The 15,221-nt window shown below is 42.1% G+C and overlaps 1 protein-coding gene across 1 annotated transcript in view; it reads left to right on the plus strand.

Moving 5' to 3' along the window:
• LOC112547760 (uncharacterized) overlaps window positions 1–15,221 on the plus strand; it is a 91,710-nt gene that overhangs the window by 3,157 nt on the left and 73,332 nt on the right. Inside the window, exons 3-9 of the mRNA XM_075914279.1 lie at window positions 1,441–1,692; window positions 3,325–3,393; window positions 5,011–5,031; window positions 6,194–6,214; window positions 10,742–10,762; window positions 12,997–13,017; window positions 13,358–13,378. Of these exons, the coding sequence (XP_075770394.1) occupies window positions 1,441–1,692; window positions 3,325–3,393; window positions 5,011–5,031; window positions 6,194–6,214; window positions 10,742–10,762; window positions 12,997–13,017; window positions 13,358–13,378 (426 nt within the window). The remainder of the gene's footprint in view (window positions 1–1,440; window positions 1,693–3,324; window positions 3,394–5,010; window positions 5,032–6,193; window positions 6,215–10,741; window positions 10,763–12,996; window positions 13,018–13,357; window positions 13,379–15,221) is intronic.

Consider the following 15,221-nt stretch of genomic DNA (forward strand, 5'->3'; position numbering starts at 1 on the left):
AGGTTCTAGTATCTGGTTGCGATTATTTGAACTGGGATGATTTGATCAAATTACTCATCATTCTGCAAGAGGACTCCAAGGATGAGTCCCACTTCCTTCTTGAGAAAGATCAACTGGTAGCAAGGTCTGCATGTCTGTTGTGGCCATGTCAGCTGCCAGTGGTTTTGCGATGACGTTTCTATACAGTGTTCCTCATGGCTTCAGTCTTTGGAGATTCCTGTGGAAGTTCAAGACCCCATTGAAGAACTCCCCTTCATGTATAATATTTCATTTTCTTTGAAGATGGACAAAGCACTGCCAACACTAAAAGATTCCAGGGCACTACTGAAATCTCTGGGCTAGTGTACACTAGTCCTGAAAAGAACCAAGTTTGGTCATCAGTTTCAGTCAATACAGACACATGATATGTTTGGACAGGCAGATCAATACAAACAGAAGAGCAACCAGCAAAGGAAGAGCCCCGATTCCATCCACCTGTGCTGTTACCCCCGCTTTCCCCACTCTCTTTCCATCTCTTCCCTACTGGAATCTAGCTGATTTACAAGTGTTTTTCTCCATGCAGGTAACATGTTTTCTGAATCTGCAAACTGGAACTCACTTGTCTACTTACTGATGGCTCTGGATGATATATAAAAGATACAAAAGCAAATTCACAAAATCAAAGACTTAGAATAGCAAATGAGTTATGATGCAATTGTAGTTTCCTCATAGTGTATGAATTATAAATTCGTAATAAGAAGATAATTGAGATATGCTAGTCTTGAGGCACTTGGAAGGAGAAGGCTTCAGGAGAGGTTTAGAACTGATAGAAGATTCTGTCACCTTAGCATAATTTACAGACATGTACAGAGGATTAGAGTCAATTTTTTTTGCAAATAGAGTTCTGTGGCAATTCCATAAATTCTGTTTTCCTGCTATCCTGTTATCATAATGTATTCATCTATGAGCAGAAGCTGGCAATTATATCCACTCGTGACACAAAGTAAGTCCTACATGTGACCTTTTGCTGAATTATTCCCAGTGGCACACATTCAGCTCAATGAAAACATTCAGGGCAAATTCTGCCTACCATTAAGCCCCCATTAACTTATCTGAAGTTATACATGTGTTAATGAAAGTAACACTTGACCATTCAGCTTGTTCAGGCAGATCAGATCAGATGTGTTTCTGAAAACAGAAACAGTGCTGGAGGAGAATCGTAGAAGATTGGGTCTGGAAGGTTAGGAGGTCATCTAGGCCAATCCCCTGCTCCAAACTATTTTTTCCACTATTTTTTTCTTAAATCAAATTTACCAAAACATACACTCTGCTATGAAGAGAAATAGTGAACAAAGGTGCAGATGCCCCATAAATCTTTTTTACACTGAATGCTTTCTGAGTATGTCTCTGCATTGTCAGACATGAGTTCATGTTATAATTCTACCTTTCTTATTGGGGTAGGGAATGAAACGTCTTTGCAAGTGCATCAGCAGAAGATTTGTGGATATGAATGTAAGTGGACAGGGTGGTATCCAAAGCCCAGATTCTCCTGGAGAAATCACAAAGGAGAAAGCCTAAACTCACTGGCCGACACAAAAGAAATGCAGGAGGAAAATAATCATTTCACAGTTGCAAGCTCCATTGCTGTGCCATGTGATACTCCGGAGGTTACCTGTGCCATTGTCAACACAGAATCAACTGATGGACGCCTTGGTATGTAATTTTATGTCCAAGAAATTTGACCTCTTACCAAATGTTACTGCCCTTTTTATTTGGGTTTTGGGGCTTCATTCTACCATCTATCCAGCACAAATATTTACATTCTGAATCTTATTTTCATCCCTATGCCCAAATAATTTGTCCCTAACTAATTAGGAGATTATCCTTCAAGATTCTTAACACCTGACTGTGACCTGTTCAACACCCCATCTCCCATCATATTTCCCAAAGATTTCAAGAGCATCCAACAGATGAAGGGCTTGAAGTATCATCACACCACAGCATGTAGTGTTTCTGATGGGAAACTGACTCTGCAATCCTCTCAGATGTGATTGCCTTTCCAGGGTGGGGGTGGCATTTCTATTTTAGAGGGATTTCTTCAGTTTCATACAAAGGTGTTTCAGCTTATGCCAGTCAGGATAGAATATGGCCTTCCCTTTGTTATGGAGTAACTCGGTATGAGACAATTTTGTCGGTGTTTGAAGGGGAAAAAAACATTCCGGGACTGGCTCTTGAGCTCATTCATAATCTTAATGTAAATATTCACAGTGTAGTCCAATAGAGAAATTAACAACAGAAAAGTAAGGACATTATATTTTGGATGTTGCTGTAATCGCCTGAGACTCTGAAGGCAGGCCTCCTTTGTTATTCCACATAAAATATACGAGGGGATGGTACCCCCTACTTGGGTAGGCTTGCCAACCTTCATTCTAGGGGTAGGCAGCCTTAGCTCTCTCCCGTGAAGTTGGAGAAGGCCAGGCCAAAGCATGGCAGCCCTGGCATGCCCCAGCTCTCTCCTCCCCATGGCTACCAGTGGCAAGCAGGCTGAAACCATCCTGACTTTCTCCTTCTAGCCACTGGGGGATTGAACTAGGCCAAGGCTCTCCTTCCTCTCTCCCCTAGAGAGGGTCCAAGGCCACCTCGGCTCTTCCCCCCTACCCCTGGCTCCAAGGCCGCTCCAGTTCTTGTCCACTCCAGCCCCTTCCCCCCACACTGGCCCTGACTCTTCTCCCCTGCCCACCGCTCAAGGCCACCCTGGCTTTCGCCCCCAGGAAGGGGGGCTGAAGCAAGACTAGCCTAGCTCTTCCCCAACCTAGAGGTGTGTGTCAGGGACTGGGGTGCAGGGAAGGGGTGCAGCTCTTACTCCCCTGGATCAACTTAGAGGGGTGGCTCCCCAGAGCACAGGAGAAAGGGGAGAGGAAAGGCTGCACAGTTCACAGCTTCAGCCCCCTTCCCCACTCAGAGCACTGGGGACAGGGGAAAGGAAAGGCCACACAGCTCCTGGGCTGCGTGGCTTGCAGCTTCAGTCCTCCCTCTCAGAGTTTGGGGGAGGGGAACCATTCGGGGCTTCTCTGGGCCCACATGGCAGCCAAGCATTGGGGAAAGGGGAAGGAGGGAGGGAGGAGGCAGGTGGGACACAGAGTGATGTGATGATGTTACTCTGTCATTCTTCAGGAAAAACTTTTTGAGAGAGAGGGATTTTCTTTTATTCTCTGTCAAAGTGCAGAGACAACAGTAAAATGAAAAAATGTTTTACCCTTGTTTAGGTCCAAAGCTATAAACCTAGAAATACCTCTGGTGTTCAAGGCTACATTACTAGTTAGAGTAACATATGCTGTTTTTCAGTAGGTTTCTTAATCGGTTTAGTGCTGTTTATTGTTGTGACCTTCGAACATTTTTTTGGAAAAAGCAAAAGTAAGTTAACTTATTTTTGTTTCATTAAATTTATAGAAAGAGTTAATTTTCAACGGTGAGAGTAATTAATCATTGGAACAGTTTACCAAGGGATTCTGTGCATTCTCCATCCCTGTCAATTTCTAAATCAAGAGTGGATATTTTTTTCTAAAATCTCTGCTCTTGGAATTATTTTGAGTCATTTCTCTGGCCTGTGGTCTACAGGTTGTAAGACAAGATAATCAAAATAGTTCCTTTTGGCCTTGGAATCAATGAAAAATCTGTCATATAGGGGTCCTTAACAAAATTTTACCTTAGGTTCAGATGGCGATCCTTCATTTTTTTTGTCAGCCTGCCATGTTGGTGGGAGCATGGTGTGTTCATGCTAGTAATTGGTATCTCTTGTGGGCCTGGAGTCATGACTATAGAGGGATACAGGGAACTTTTGTATGGGGCCAAAAAGTGGGCATTTCCTGCAGGCAGGCAAAAAGGTAAACTCCAAGGCTATGTGGACGCACATGGCAGTGTGAACGCTGTCTTGTGCATGAACTTTTGCACAAGAACTCTTGTGCAAAACAGTTATTGCACAAGAAGCCTGCAGTGAAGATGCAGCCCAACAGCTTGTGCAGCAGAAGTTTTCCAAATGGTCATCCCTCATACAAAGGAGTGGAAGGAGTTCAATAATGGCACTGAAATTCTAGTTAATTAGTTGTTTTGGAGATGGGAGAGACCAAAGAGTTGCGTCTCCTGTGTTATATCTGTCTTATATGGGGTAGACATGAGTGTGCATTAGACAGCTTATTACCAGGGAGTTTGAAACTCGTTTTAAATCTTGTATTTTGAGTCAAATTGATACAAGTAACAACCTGTGATTAAAACGGTCTTGCAGTACCATATATGTCATCTTGTTGAGTCAGAGTCAATGCTATTTACATTCTTTGAAATAAAACAAAAAAATCTAAATTACATATAAGCTTAATTTTTTTTCATGTTTTCTAAGTTTTTATCTCCTATTCCAGCAAAATTCCTACATTATTTAAAATACATTTATAGTATGTGGACAAGATTTTATAGGTTTGAGTCAGACCAAACTCCCAAGTTATGTTCCCAAAAAACATTTCTTATAGATGAGGGGATAATAACGCAATTATCTATATCTCTGTTGCTGTTTTGCAGATAAACTATGCAGAGCAATGTTAAGTTTGTACTGATTCATGCAGACTTCATGCTAGTAGGGACTTGGAACATATGATGGAATTGAAAAATCTATACCCTTGTTCAGAAAATTGCTCATGTTTGAAATAGTTTGCCACACATGAATTACACCAGTAAAAAAATAGGCACAAAAATAAGGACAAAAGTTGATTCCTTCTACACAAATCTGTAAAAACAGTAACCTCTTACACTTCATGTGAAAGACATCAACTTTCCTTGAAAGAAACAGTGAAAAAGCTGACTGTGAGCAGCATAGAGATCACAATGCTGGTCAGATTTACTGATATAAAAGTACTAAATCCAAATATTTCAGCATATGCATATCACTGAAGGTGGCTAATTTATGGTATTCAAGATGTTTAAAATATAATTTATGTATTTTAACATGGACTAAGTCTATTCATAAAATTTAATGTTTTGCAGAACATTTCCAGAATATGGTTGGTGAGTTTGACTTCATTACTAAGCAGATGCATTCAGATTTTTTCATTTTCTCTTTGATTTATTGAAAAAAATTATATTTCTATCATTTCAGTTCTACACATTAGTCACTTGAAAATCCACATTGTAGTAGGCACGAAGAAAAGAACAGAAATGCTTATATCTACATGAATAATTAATTTGATTATGTGGATCAAATACAGGTTTTACTGAGTTCTTATTGACACAAAACTTTTTTGCTAAAATATGAAAAACACAAGAATGGCCATACTCAGTCAGACCAATGATCCATCAAACTTACTATCCTTCAAATGGTAGCAATTGATCACCATTCACTGTTGTCCAATCTGAGTGTTTGCCACACAGAGACTTATAAACACCCAGTGCATGAAGTTGCATCCCTAACAACACCCCCTCACCCACAAAGCCAGCAGGCTGTCTGGAAGGGAGAAGACTTGAGGATTGCTCCCCAGCAGCCCCATCTGCAACTTGCAAGGATGTTGAGGTGAAGGCAAGGATCTGGGGGTTTTCTCTGGCTTCCAGTGGCCCTGCCCTACTACATCCTGCAGGCTCTCCACTTGGAGGAGGAAGGCTCCAGGTTTGGGGCAGGAGAGCTACTTATCAGCTTTGGAGTGAGGCAAATTGGCAGAGCTCCAACTCAGCTTACAGCTCTCTTGGTGCTCCAGCTGCCCTCAGTGGCCACTCTCAGTATCACATCCCTCCTCTTTGTGCCCCTCCCTTTTATGTTCCTTCTCTTTCTGCCACCTCTTTTTCCATGCTACGGAATATAATCTCATTCCGAGCACTTCATGTTTTCTGGGCACAACCAAACCCTAGCCTTGGTTTAAGTTAGGATACGAGGAGGCTGCATACCAAATTTGGTAGTCCTATTTTTTATGGTTTAGGAGGATTTCTTGAACAAATGGACTCTTAGGCTACGTCTACATTGTAGCCTTCTTCTTTCTCATAGTGTGTGCATATCAAAAACTTTCTTAAAGGTAAGTTTGATTCAGGATTTTATGGGGTGCTAATGTGAAATATTGGGGACATTAGCTCCCAGTCATAGACTTTGCTTCAGTCTTCTTCAGAATCTTCTGGGAGAATAATTATTTATATAAGTGAGCAAATACATGTATTTATTTAACACTGTATCTTTCCATTGCAGACCAAATGAAGAGAGAAAGAGGTAAGTTAGTATTAATATATGTAGTCTTTTCATGCCAACATTAAATACAACATCTGACGGTAGTGTGTGTACTATATATTTACTGATAAAAGAGCAGGTCTAGTCCATTTTACTGCACTGGAGAAATTCATCATTATTGAAATTCTAGTGAAGTCAGTACAGTTAGAACATAGAAGGATTCGATTGCAGGATTTTTTTTTCTTATTATTTTGGGTATCATATATATAGTAGCCCAGTATCTGAGAGTCTGTAACGCTGAAATGCTGGCTGTTCCCCCTGAGCGGCGCTGTTGCCTGAAATGCTGGCTGTTCTCTCTGGGTGGGGCTGTTGCTGAAATACTGGCTGTTCCCCCTGAGCGGTGCTGTTGCCTGAAATGCTGGCTGTTCTCTCTGGGTGAGGCTGTTGCTGAAATGCTGGCTGTTCCCTCTGGGCGGCCCGTGCTGCATGGGGAGTGTGGGGTCCAAACGGCCGTTTGCTCTCCCGTGGCAGCCTGGCTGAGTGGCGCAGAGGTCAGCCAAGCGCCACGGCGGGAGGGGAAGGAGGGCGGGGCGGTGATGTGCGGCGTGACAGCAGCTCCAGGTCCCGCCCCCTGGCTGTGAACGTCACCTCCCCGCTCCCCTTTGCCTCCCGCTGTGGCTCTTGGCTGACTTTTGCACCGCTCAGCTGGGCTGCCGCATGGAAGCAAGTAGAGCAAGCGACCATTTGGGCTCCGCACTCCCCATGCAGCACGGGGAGTGCAGAGCCCAAAAGGCCATTTGGGCTCCGTGGTCCCCCGAGTGAGAAGCAGAAGAGGGAGGAGAAGAGAAAGAGAGAGACAGAGAGAGAGGCAGGAGGTGGAGGAGAGAGAGAGAGAGTCGGAGCAAGAGATCAGAGGCTCAGGAGAGAAGACTGATGTGGAGGAGAGACCTGAAAATCCCGTTTTATGATGGGCTAATTGGCCAGTCATATATATAGGGGTATGTCTACACTACCCCGCTAGTTCGAACTAGCAAATGAAGCCCGGGATTTGAATTTCCCGGGCTTCATTTGCATAAGCCGGGCACCGCCATTTTTAAATCCCGGCTAGTTCGAACCCCGTGCCGCGCGGCTACACGTGGCACGGAGTAGCTAGTTCGGATTAGGTTTCCTAATCCGAACTAGCTGTACTCCTCATTCCACGAGGAGTACAGCTAGTTCAGATTAGGCTTCCTAATCCGAACTAGCTACTCCGTGCCGCGTGTAGCCGCGCGGCACGGGGTTCGAACTAGCCGGGATTTAAAAATGGCGGCGCCGGGCTTATGCAAATGAAGCCTGGGAAATTCAAATCCCGGGCTTCATTAGCAAGTGCGGTATGCCTACATTACCCTCCTAGTTCGAATTAGGAGGGTAGTGTAGACATACCCTAGTATCCCAATGTCTGTGACTCTGTAATGCTGAAATGCTGGCTGTAACCTCTGTGCAGCGCTGCTGCCTGAAACACTGGCCATTCCCTTTGAGCGGCCCGTGCTGCATGGGGAGTGTGGGCCCCAAACGTCCGCTTGCTATCCCATGGCGGCCCGGCTGAGCAGTGCAGAAATCAGCCGAGCACCATGATGGGAGGTGAAGGGTGGTGGGGTGGTGATTTACACGCCCAGGGGGCGGGGCCTGGACAAGCGTGCATCCCCGACGGAGACAGAGGAGAGTGGAGAGAGTGAAAGGCAGGAGGGGAGAAGAGAAAGAGAGAGGCGGAGCAGACAGAGAGTGAGAGGAAGGAGGAGGAGCAGAAGAGAAAGGGAGAGGTGGGAGGGGGAGAAGCGAAAGAGAGAGACAGAGAGAGAGGCAGAAGGTGGAGGAGAGCTGGAAGAGGGGGAGGCAGTAGGAGGAGGGGAGAAAGAGATGGAACGAGAGACTCAGGAGAGAAGATTGAAGTAGAGAAGAGACCTGAAAATCCCACCTTATGACAGGCTAATTGGCTAGTTTCCAGAAAGAAGATAACTATGAAAGGTGGTAGAAATGTAGCTGTGTTAGTCTGGTGTAGCTGAAACAAAAAACAGGACTATGTAGTACTTTAAAGACTAACAAAATGGTTTATTAGGTGATGAGCTTTCGTGGGCCAGACCCACTTCCTCAGGTCAAATAGTGGAAGAAAATTGTAACAACTATATATACCAAAGGATACAATTTAAAAAAAATGAACACATATGAAAAGGACAAATCAAATTTCAGAACAGAAGGGGATGCGGGGGAGGTAAATGTCTGTAAGCTAATGATATTAGAGGTGAAAATTGGGGAAGCTATCTTTGTAATGGGTGAGATAATTAAAGTCTTTGTTCAAATTTAGGCATAAAGTGTCGAATTTAAGCATGAATGACAGTTCAGAGGATTCTCTTTCAAGTGTAGTCTTAAAAGGTCTTTGAAGCAGGATGCAGGTAATCAAGTCATTGAGCCAATGTCCTTTCTGGTTGAAATGGCAAGAAACTGTTTTTTCTTTGTGATTCTGTCTAATAATCTGTTTTGTGGGCATTGATCCTTTGGCGAAGTGTCTGAGACGTTTGTCCAATGTACATAGCAAATGATAGCATAAATTATATTTCTGGATGAGCAGGAATATGTGTTCTTGATCTTATAACTCACTTGGTTAGGTCCAATAATGGTATCAGCAAAGTGAATATGTGGACAAAGCTGGCAACGGGGTTTGTTGCAAGGGAAGGCACCAGGGTTGGTATTAGTGTGGTATGTCCTGTGGTTGTTGGTAAGAATCATCTTGAGGTTAGGTGGTTGTCTATAGAAGACTATGGGTCTGTCTCCCAGAGCCTCTTGGAGTTTAGTATCCTGTTCCAGTATAGGCTGTAGTTTATTGATAATGTGTTAGGTTTAAGTTGGGGGCTGTAGGTGATGACAAGTGGTGTTCTATTGTTGGTTTTCTTGGGTCTGTCTTGAAGGAGATGGTTTCTGGGTATTCGTCTGGCTCTTTCAATTTGTTTTTTATTTCTCCGGGTGGGTAATTGAGGTTTATAAATGCTTGGTAGAGATCCTGAAGTTTCTGGTCTCTGTCAGTGGGATTAGAGCAGATGCGGTTGTATCAAAGGTCTGGGCTTTAGATGATGGATCGTATGGTGTGTTCTGGATGGGAGCTGGAAGCATGTAGGTAACTGTATGAGTCAGTGGGTTTTCTGTACAGAGTGGTATCTAATTTTCCATTGCTGATTTGTACTGTGGTGTCCAGAAAATGGAACTCTCATGTAGAATGGTCCAGGCTGAGACTGATGGTGGGGTGTAGGTTGTTAAAATCTCTGAGGAATGTCTCCAGTGTTTCTTGGCCATGCGTCCAGATCATAAAGATGTCATCGATGTAGCGTAAAATGTAGCGTAAGATGTAGAGAAAGGGTAAAAGGGGACGGGAGTTGAGGAAACGTTGTTCTAGGTCAGCCATAAAGATATTAGCATACTGTGGGGACATGCGTGTACCCATGCCTGTGCCGCTGATCTGGAGGTATAAGTTGTTCTCAGACTGGAAATAATTGTGGGTGAGAACAAAGTTACATAGGTCTGCTATCAGATTGGCAGTGGTGTCCTCTGGGATAGTGTTTCTAATAGCTTGTAATCCGTCTTCATGAGGAATGTTGGTGTATGGTGTTCTACATCCATAGTAGCAACGTGTTATCGGGGTGGTTATCGATGTTTTGTAGTTTCCTTAGGAAGTCAGTAGTATCTCGAAGATAGATGGGGGTGTTGGTTACGTAGGGTTTGAGAAGCTTTAATTATCTAACCCATTATAAAGATAGCTTCCCCAATTATCACGTCTAATATCATTAGCTCACAGACATTTACCTCCCCCCTCATCCTCCTTCTGTTCTGAAATTTGATTTGTCCTTTTCATATGTGTTCATTTTTTTTAAATTGTATCCTTTAGTATATATGGTTGTGACAATTTTCTTCCACTATTTGATCTGAGGAAGTGGGTCTGGCCCACAAAAGCTCAACACCTAATAAACCATCTTGTTAGTCTTTAAAGTGCTGCATAGTCCTGTTTTTTATGAAAGGTGGATTTCACCTAAACTTTGCACAAGATTGGTCTGAAAGCAGTTATATTTCAAATATAGCATGAACCTGGATGGAGATTTTATGAAAAGAGTAATTCTGCACTGTAAAGAATTAAGAGCTTCAGGGGGTAGCTGAGTTAGTCTGTTACAGAAAAAAACAACAAATGGTCTGGTTGCACTTTATAGACTAACAAAACATGTGGATGGTATCATGAGCTTTTGTGGCTCATGATAACATCTACATGTTTTGTTAGTCTATAAAGTGCAACCGGACCATTTGTTGTTTTTTTCTGTGAAGAATTAAGTTTATTTTTCTTATTGGTACAAGAGATAGTGGGGCGGAGAGTGAAATAATATAAAATAACATAACATAAGTATTAAAAATTAAATATACTATAATGTGTTTCTCATTAAATAAGAGTGAATCATGAGATTCATTAAGTTAACAATTCCATCAGCCAATTGTAATTCTAACCAAATTTCCAGTGATAAAATGCACATTTTGAACCAATTTAATCTGTTGCAGATCAATCCCGCGATGATTATGGTAAGTTTGTAATGATTTCTAAATAGTAGCTCTCAGACTTTTTTTCTCTTTCAGAAATGTATATCCTGTTTTACTGAGCTGCATTATTAATTTGGCCATGTAAGGTTTACTGAGGTTTTAGTATATCATGTAATAGGGTATAATTTCCTTTCAAATGATCACTTCTACAAAGATATAGATATAGAGATCGATTGCTACTTCTGCTGTCCTATTCATGTATTTTGTTGTGGCTATTGGAAACCCAGGCTAAGTGACTGTGTTTTTAACTTGCTATGGAAGTGGTGAAATCAGAGGATATTCCCTGCTCCTTGAGAAGGCAGCTTCTTTCTCTAGTGTCAGCTGCTGGAAAAGCCCCATCTATCATTAGATAAATGACATTTCTCTAGTTCCCAAGGAAGGTGATTGTGAAGAAGAATCATTCTATTAGGGTATGTTTAGACTGTGGGATTCTTCCAGGATACCTAGACCTGGTGGCTCAGCTTAAAGTATGCAACTCTGCCGCGTCCCGGGAATGCATTTGCTCTTTTGCTTTTTTTTGTGGAAGAGCAGATGCCCTGTATACTTCAGTCTATGAGGAACAAGGGCTCCTCCCAAAGGGGAGGCTTTTCCATCATTTGGCCTCTGCATGGGGCCAAATGGTGGAAAGGCCTCTTCTGGAAAAGAAATCGGAAAAAGCTACGCAAATTGTGGCATGCAATTTGTGTAGCTTTTTCCTAAAAAAAGGCTGTGACCTAGCCTTGAGTTCACAGTCATGAATGATATAAAGGTAAGGGCCTGGAGTTTGATTCTGATTCACTATTCAATATAATGAGAGCAACATAATGAGAGCAGCAGTAAGATCACAGACTTTCAGGCCATATCTATACTACTAGGAAACTATTTTGAAATTACGAAATTCAACTTAATGGCCGATTTAACAAATTCGAACTACCATAGACTTAATATGGGGAAGTATCAAAATTAGTCTGAGGCAGGCTCTGTTAATGTGGACTAGTTACCTCAGACTTAGAGCCCCAGGAAGCATTGGGCATTGGGGAGTAATTAGTTCAAATGAACTTAAACTGCAGCAAGGAAAGTTTAGGTTGGACATTAGAAAAAAGTTCCTAACTGTCAGGGTAGTCAAACATTGGAATAAATTGCCCAGGGAGGTTGTGGAATCCCCATCTCTGGAGATATTTAAAAGTAGGTTAGATAAATGTCTATCAGGGATGGTCTAGACAGTATTTGGTCCTGCCATGGGGGCAGGGGACTGGACTTGATTACCTCTCGAGGTCCCTTCCAGTCCAAGTATTCTATGATTCTATGATACTCTGGGGAGGAATTATTTCAAAATAGAGACACTGCAGTGTCCATACTACCATTATTTCAAAATAAATATTTCAGAATTAGCATTATACTTGATGAAAAGCAGAAGTACAGAGTTTGAATTCCACAGACCATTATAAAATAATGGGCTTGGTACTGAGGATGCTCCATATATAAATTCAAACTTGGGGGGTTATTTCAAAATAATGCCCTAGTATAGTCTATGGCTCAGTCATTAGTGTTCCTCAGGAAACAGGCATTTGCTTTTTGAACGAGATGACTGTTCATGTTCATGTTCCAAAAATCATACAGCTCTTCTTAAACCCCATGAAGGTATAATTCATTGTAGGTAGAATCATAGAGCTGGAAGAAATCTCAGAAGGTCATCAAGTCCAGCCCCCTGCCCAAAGCAGGACCAATACCAAGTCATCATTTGATGAAATAAATATTTCAGAATTAGCATTACACCTGATGAAAAGTGAAGTGCAGCCAACTAGTCAGTCCCAGGCATAGCAAGGAATTTTAGGAGTTGCACATACCAGAGGGTGGATCCAGAGTTAAGACTGTAGAAGGAGCTGAAGACCACAGATTCACTTGGCAATTGAATCTAGTGCAGATTTCAGCCCTCGAAACTTTCTTCCTTCATCATCATCATCATCATCATCATCATCATAATAATAATAATAATAATTAATAACAACAACAAGAACAACAACAATAGGAAACAAATGCATTTTGAAAACTGCGAAATTGTATTAAGTGGGAGATGGAGGAAGATCTAATTCTTTCCTATCTAGAATCCTGCTGTCTTGCATACTTCCTGCTGTTTATTTATAGCCCCTTTCTGTAAACAAATAACTTCAGTTAAGACATGTCTCTTAGAACAGGAGAAAAATTATTTCATTACTCAATCTGTCATTCCTTTACAGATCAGCTACGGCTGGAAATGGGTATGTTTTATGTAGGTTTCTACTCCTGCAGAAAAGAATGGAGCATATAGTGAAGGTACATGTGCTTTATGTTTGTTGACCAAACCGGTGCTCCCTCACAGAAAAATCCACTGCACAGCTGTGGCTAAATCCATCCCTATATAACTTCCATAATGTCCAAGAAAACATAAAAAAAGTTCTTATATCCATCCTAAAAGTATCAGCCTAATAAGGTATTTTATAACTCAGATTTTCTGCAGTCTTTTTCTAATCAAAGAGAACAAACCCCTATCCTAATTCTCACTCATCCCTTTTAAATAATTTGATTATTAACAATGAAATTGGTGTACTTTCTTTTTAGATGAACTACAGATGGAAAGGGGTAAGTTTACATTGATTTCTGTATGCTTCTATTAAAATTGACAGGAAAGGGAGAAGTTGTTGAAGCTGCATTGATCCCAGGATATTATAGAGACAAGGTATGTAAAGTGACATCTTTTATTGAACCATCTTTTGTTGGTGAAAGAGACAAGATTTCAAGAGCTCTTTTTCAGATCTTGAACACTAGCTGCAGAAGACTGCTGTGAGAGCGTGAAAGCTTGTCTCTTTCACCCACAAAAGTTGGTTCAATAAAAGATGTTGCCTCACCCACCTTGTCTTGCTAAGAAAGCAAGACTATATTTGTTAAAATGTATTTATCTCCAGCTTCAGCAGTACAATGTGCCCATATGTGAGCTGTGAGCACCTTGACAGTTATTTCAAAATACACAATCAAATACAAATTTCAGTCTTTGAGTCTGATCGCCTCTCAATATATTAACCAGTTCTATGTCATGCTCTGAAAGTTTGACAATCCAGGCTATTTAAGACCTAGGTCAGGAGGGTAACCAAAAGCTGCAGGAAATTTAGAGTTCTCTCCACCAGCCATTTTCCTTTTTAAGAAGGAGACCTAGTCTCAGCTTCTCTGCTGATTGCAGATGTCACATGGCCAGGAAGAATTGTATGTGATATGTGTGACAGGTTTTATCACAGAGATCCCTTTGAGACTGTCACCTGGTGTGCTGATCATGTCACAGAGCCTGCCTACCTGCCCTCTGGGGTGTCCCCCACCCAGTTTGCTTCAACCAAGACACAGAGTTGAGATGACAGCCCTCAGAGCAACACAGATGCATGGGTGTTTGCGCAAAAACTTGCCAGCTGTCTACACTGGCCGCTTGAATTTGTGCAAGAGCACTGGTGTTCTAATGTAAGAATTCAGTACTTCTTGAGCAAATACTTTGATGGTCCCACTCAGGGATAAGCCCTCTTGTGCCATCCGAGCTTTCTTGCGCAAAAGCGCATCTATACTGGGCATGTATGCTTTTGTGCAAAAGCACTTTTGCGCAAAAGCATCCTTTCCAATCTAGATGCTCTTTTGCAGAAATACTTTTAACAGAAAAACTTTTCCATTAAAAGTATTTCCGCAAAATCATGCTAGTCTAGACGCAGCCATGGTGTAACAGGTCAGCTGTGAGAGGGCTCAGCTCTAGGGCCTTGACAGCATCCAGGAACACAATCCTCAAAAGGGACTAGAATCCCAGATAAATCCATCTTTCTTTGTTTAAAAGTTTTTACACAGAGAAAGCTTGTAAGGACATTTCCCCTTTTATCAATGAAAGAGATTTACACAGCTGTTTTCCCTCCAGGTAGCAATTAGAACACTGGATTTGATAATAAACAAAAATGGCCTTATTACATATAAAAAGTAGGATTTAAGTGATTGCAAGGGAAAACAGACATAATAAAGTAAGTTATTTAACCAAAAGAAACAAAACACACCAGTTAATATACACTAAGTAAAAATACACTAAGTCCAGGTCTACACTAGACCGGGCAGCTCAGCTTGTACACCTAAGGGTACAGCCCAAGCCCTGCCCCTGATGGGAATGACTAGACAGCTACCCCAAAGTAAGATACCCTCTAAAGGCAGCAAGGGGAGGGGGTCCTAGAATGGACTATGGGATATAGCATTCCTGCAGAGGAGCACAGGGTAGTGTGTTCAAGGAACCCACCCTGGGAAGTAGCAGGGCAGCCAACACAGGATAAGGGAACCTTTGAATGTAGGGATTGAGCCCTTGCAGTAGGAAAGCAGAAATGAGGGCTGCAAGGTGGGTTCTGGACTGGCTTAGGGGATAGAGCATTCACATAAGCAGTATAGGGCAATGAGTTCAAGTCCCAGCCATCCC

The sequence above is a fragment of the Pelodiscus sinensis genome, chromosome 33 (assembly GCF_049634645.1).
Source record: "Pelodiscus sinensis isolate JC-2024 chromosome 33, ASM4963464v1, whole genome shotgun sequence".
NCBI classification, from domain to species: Eukaryota; Metazoa; Chordata; order Testudines; family Trionychidae; genus Pelodiscus; species Pelodiscus sinensis.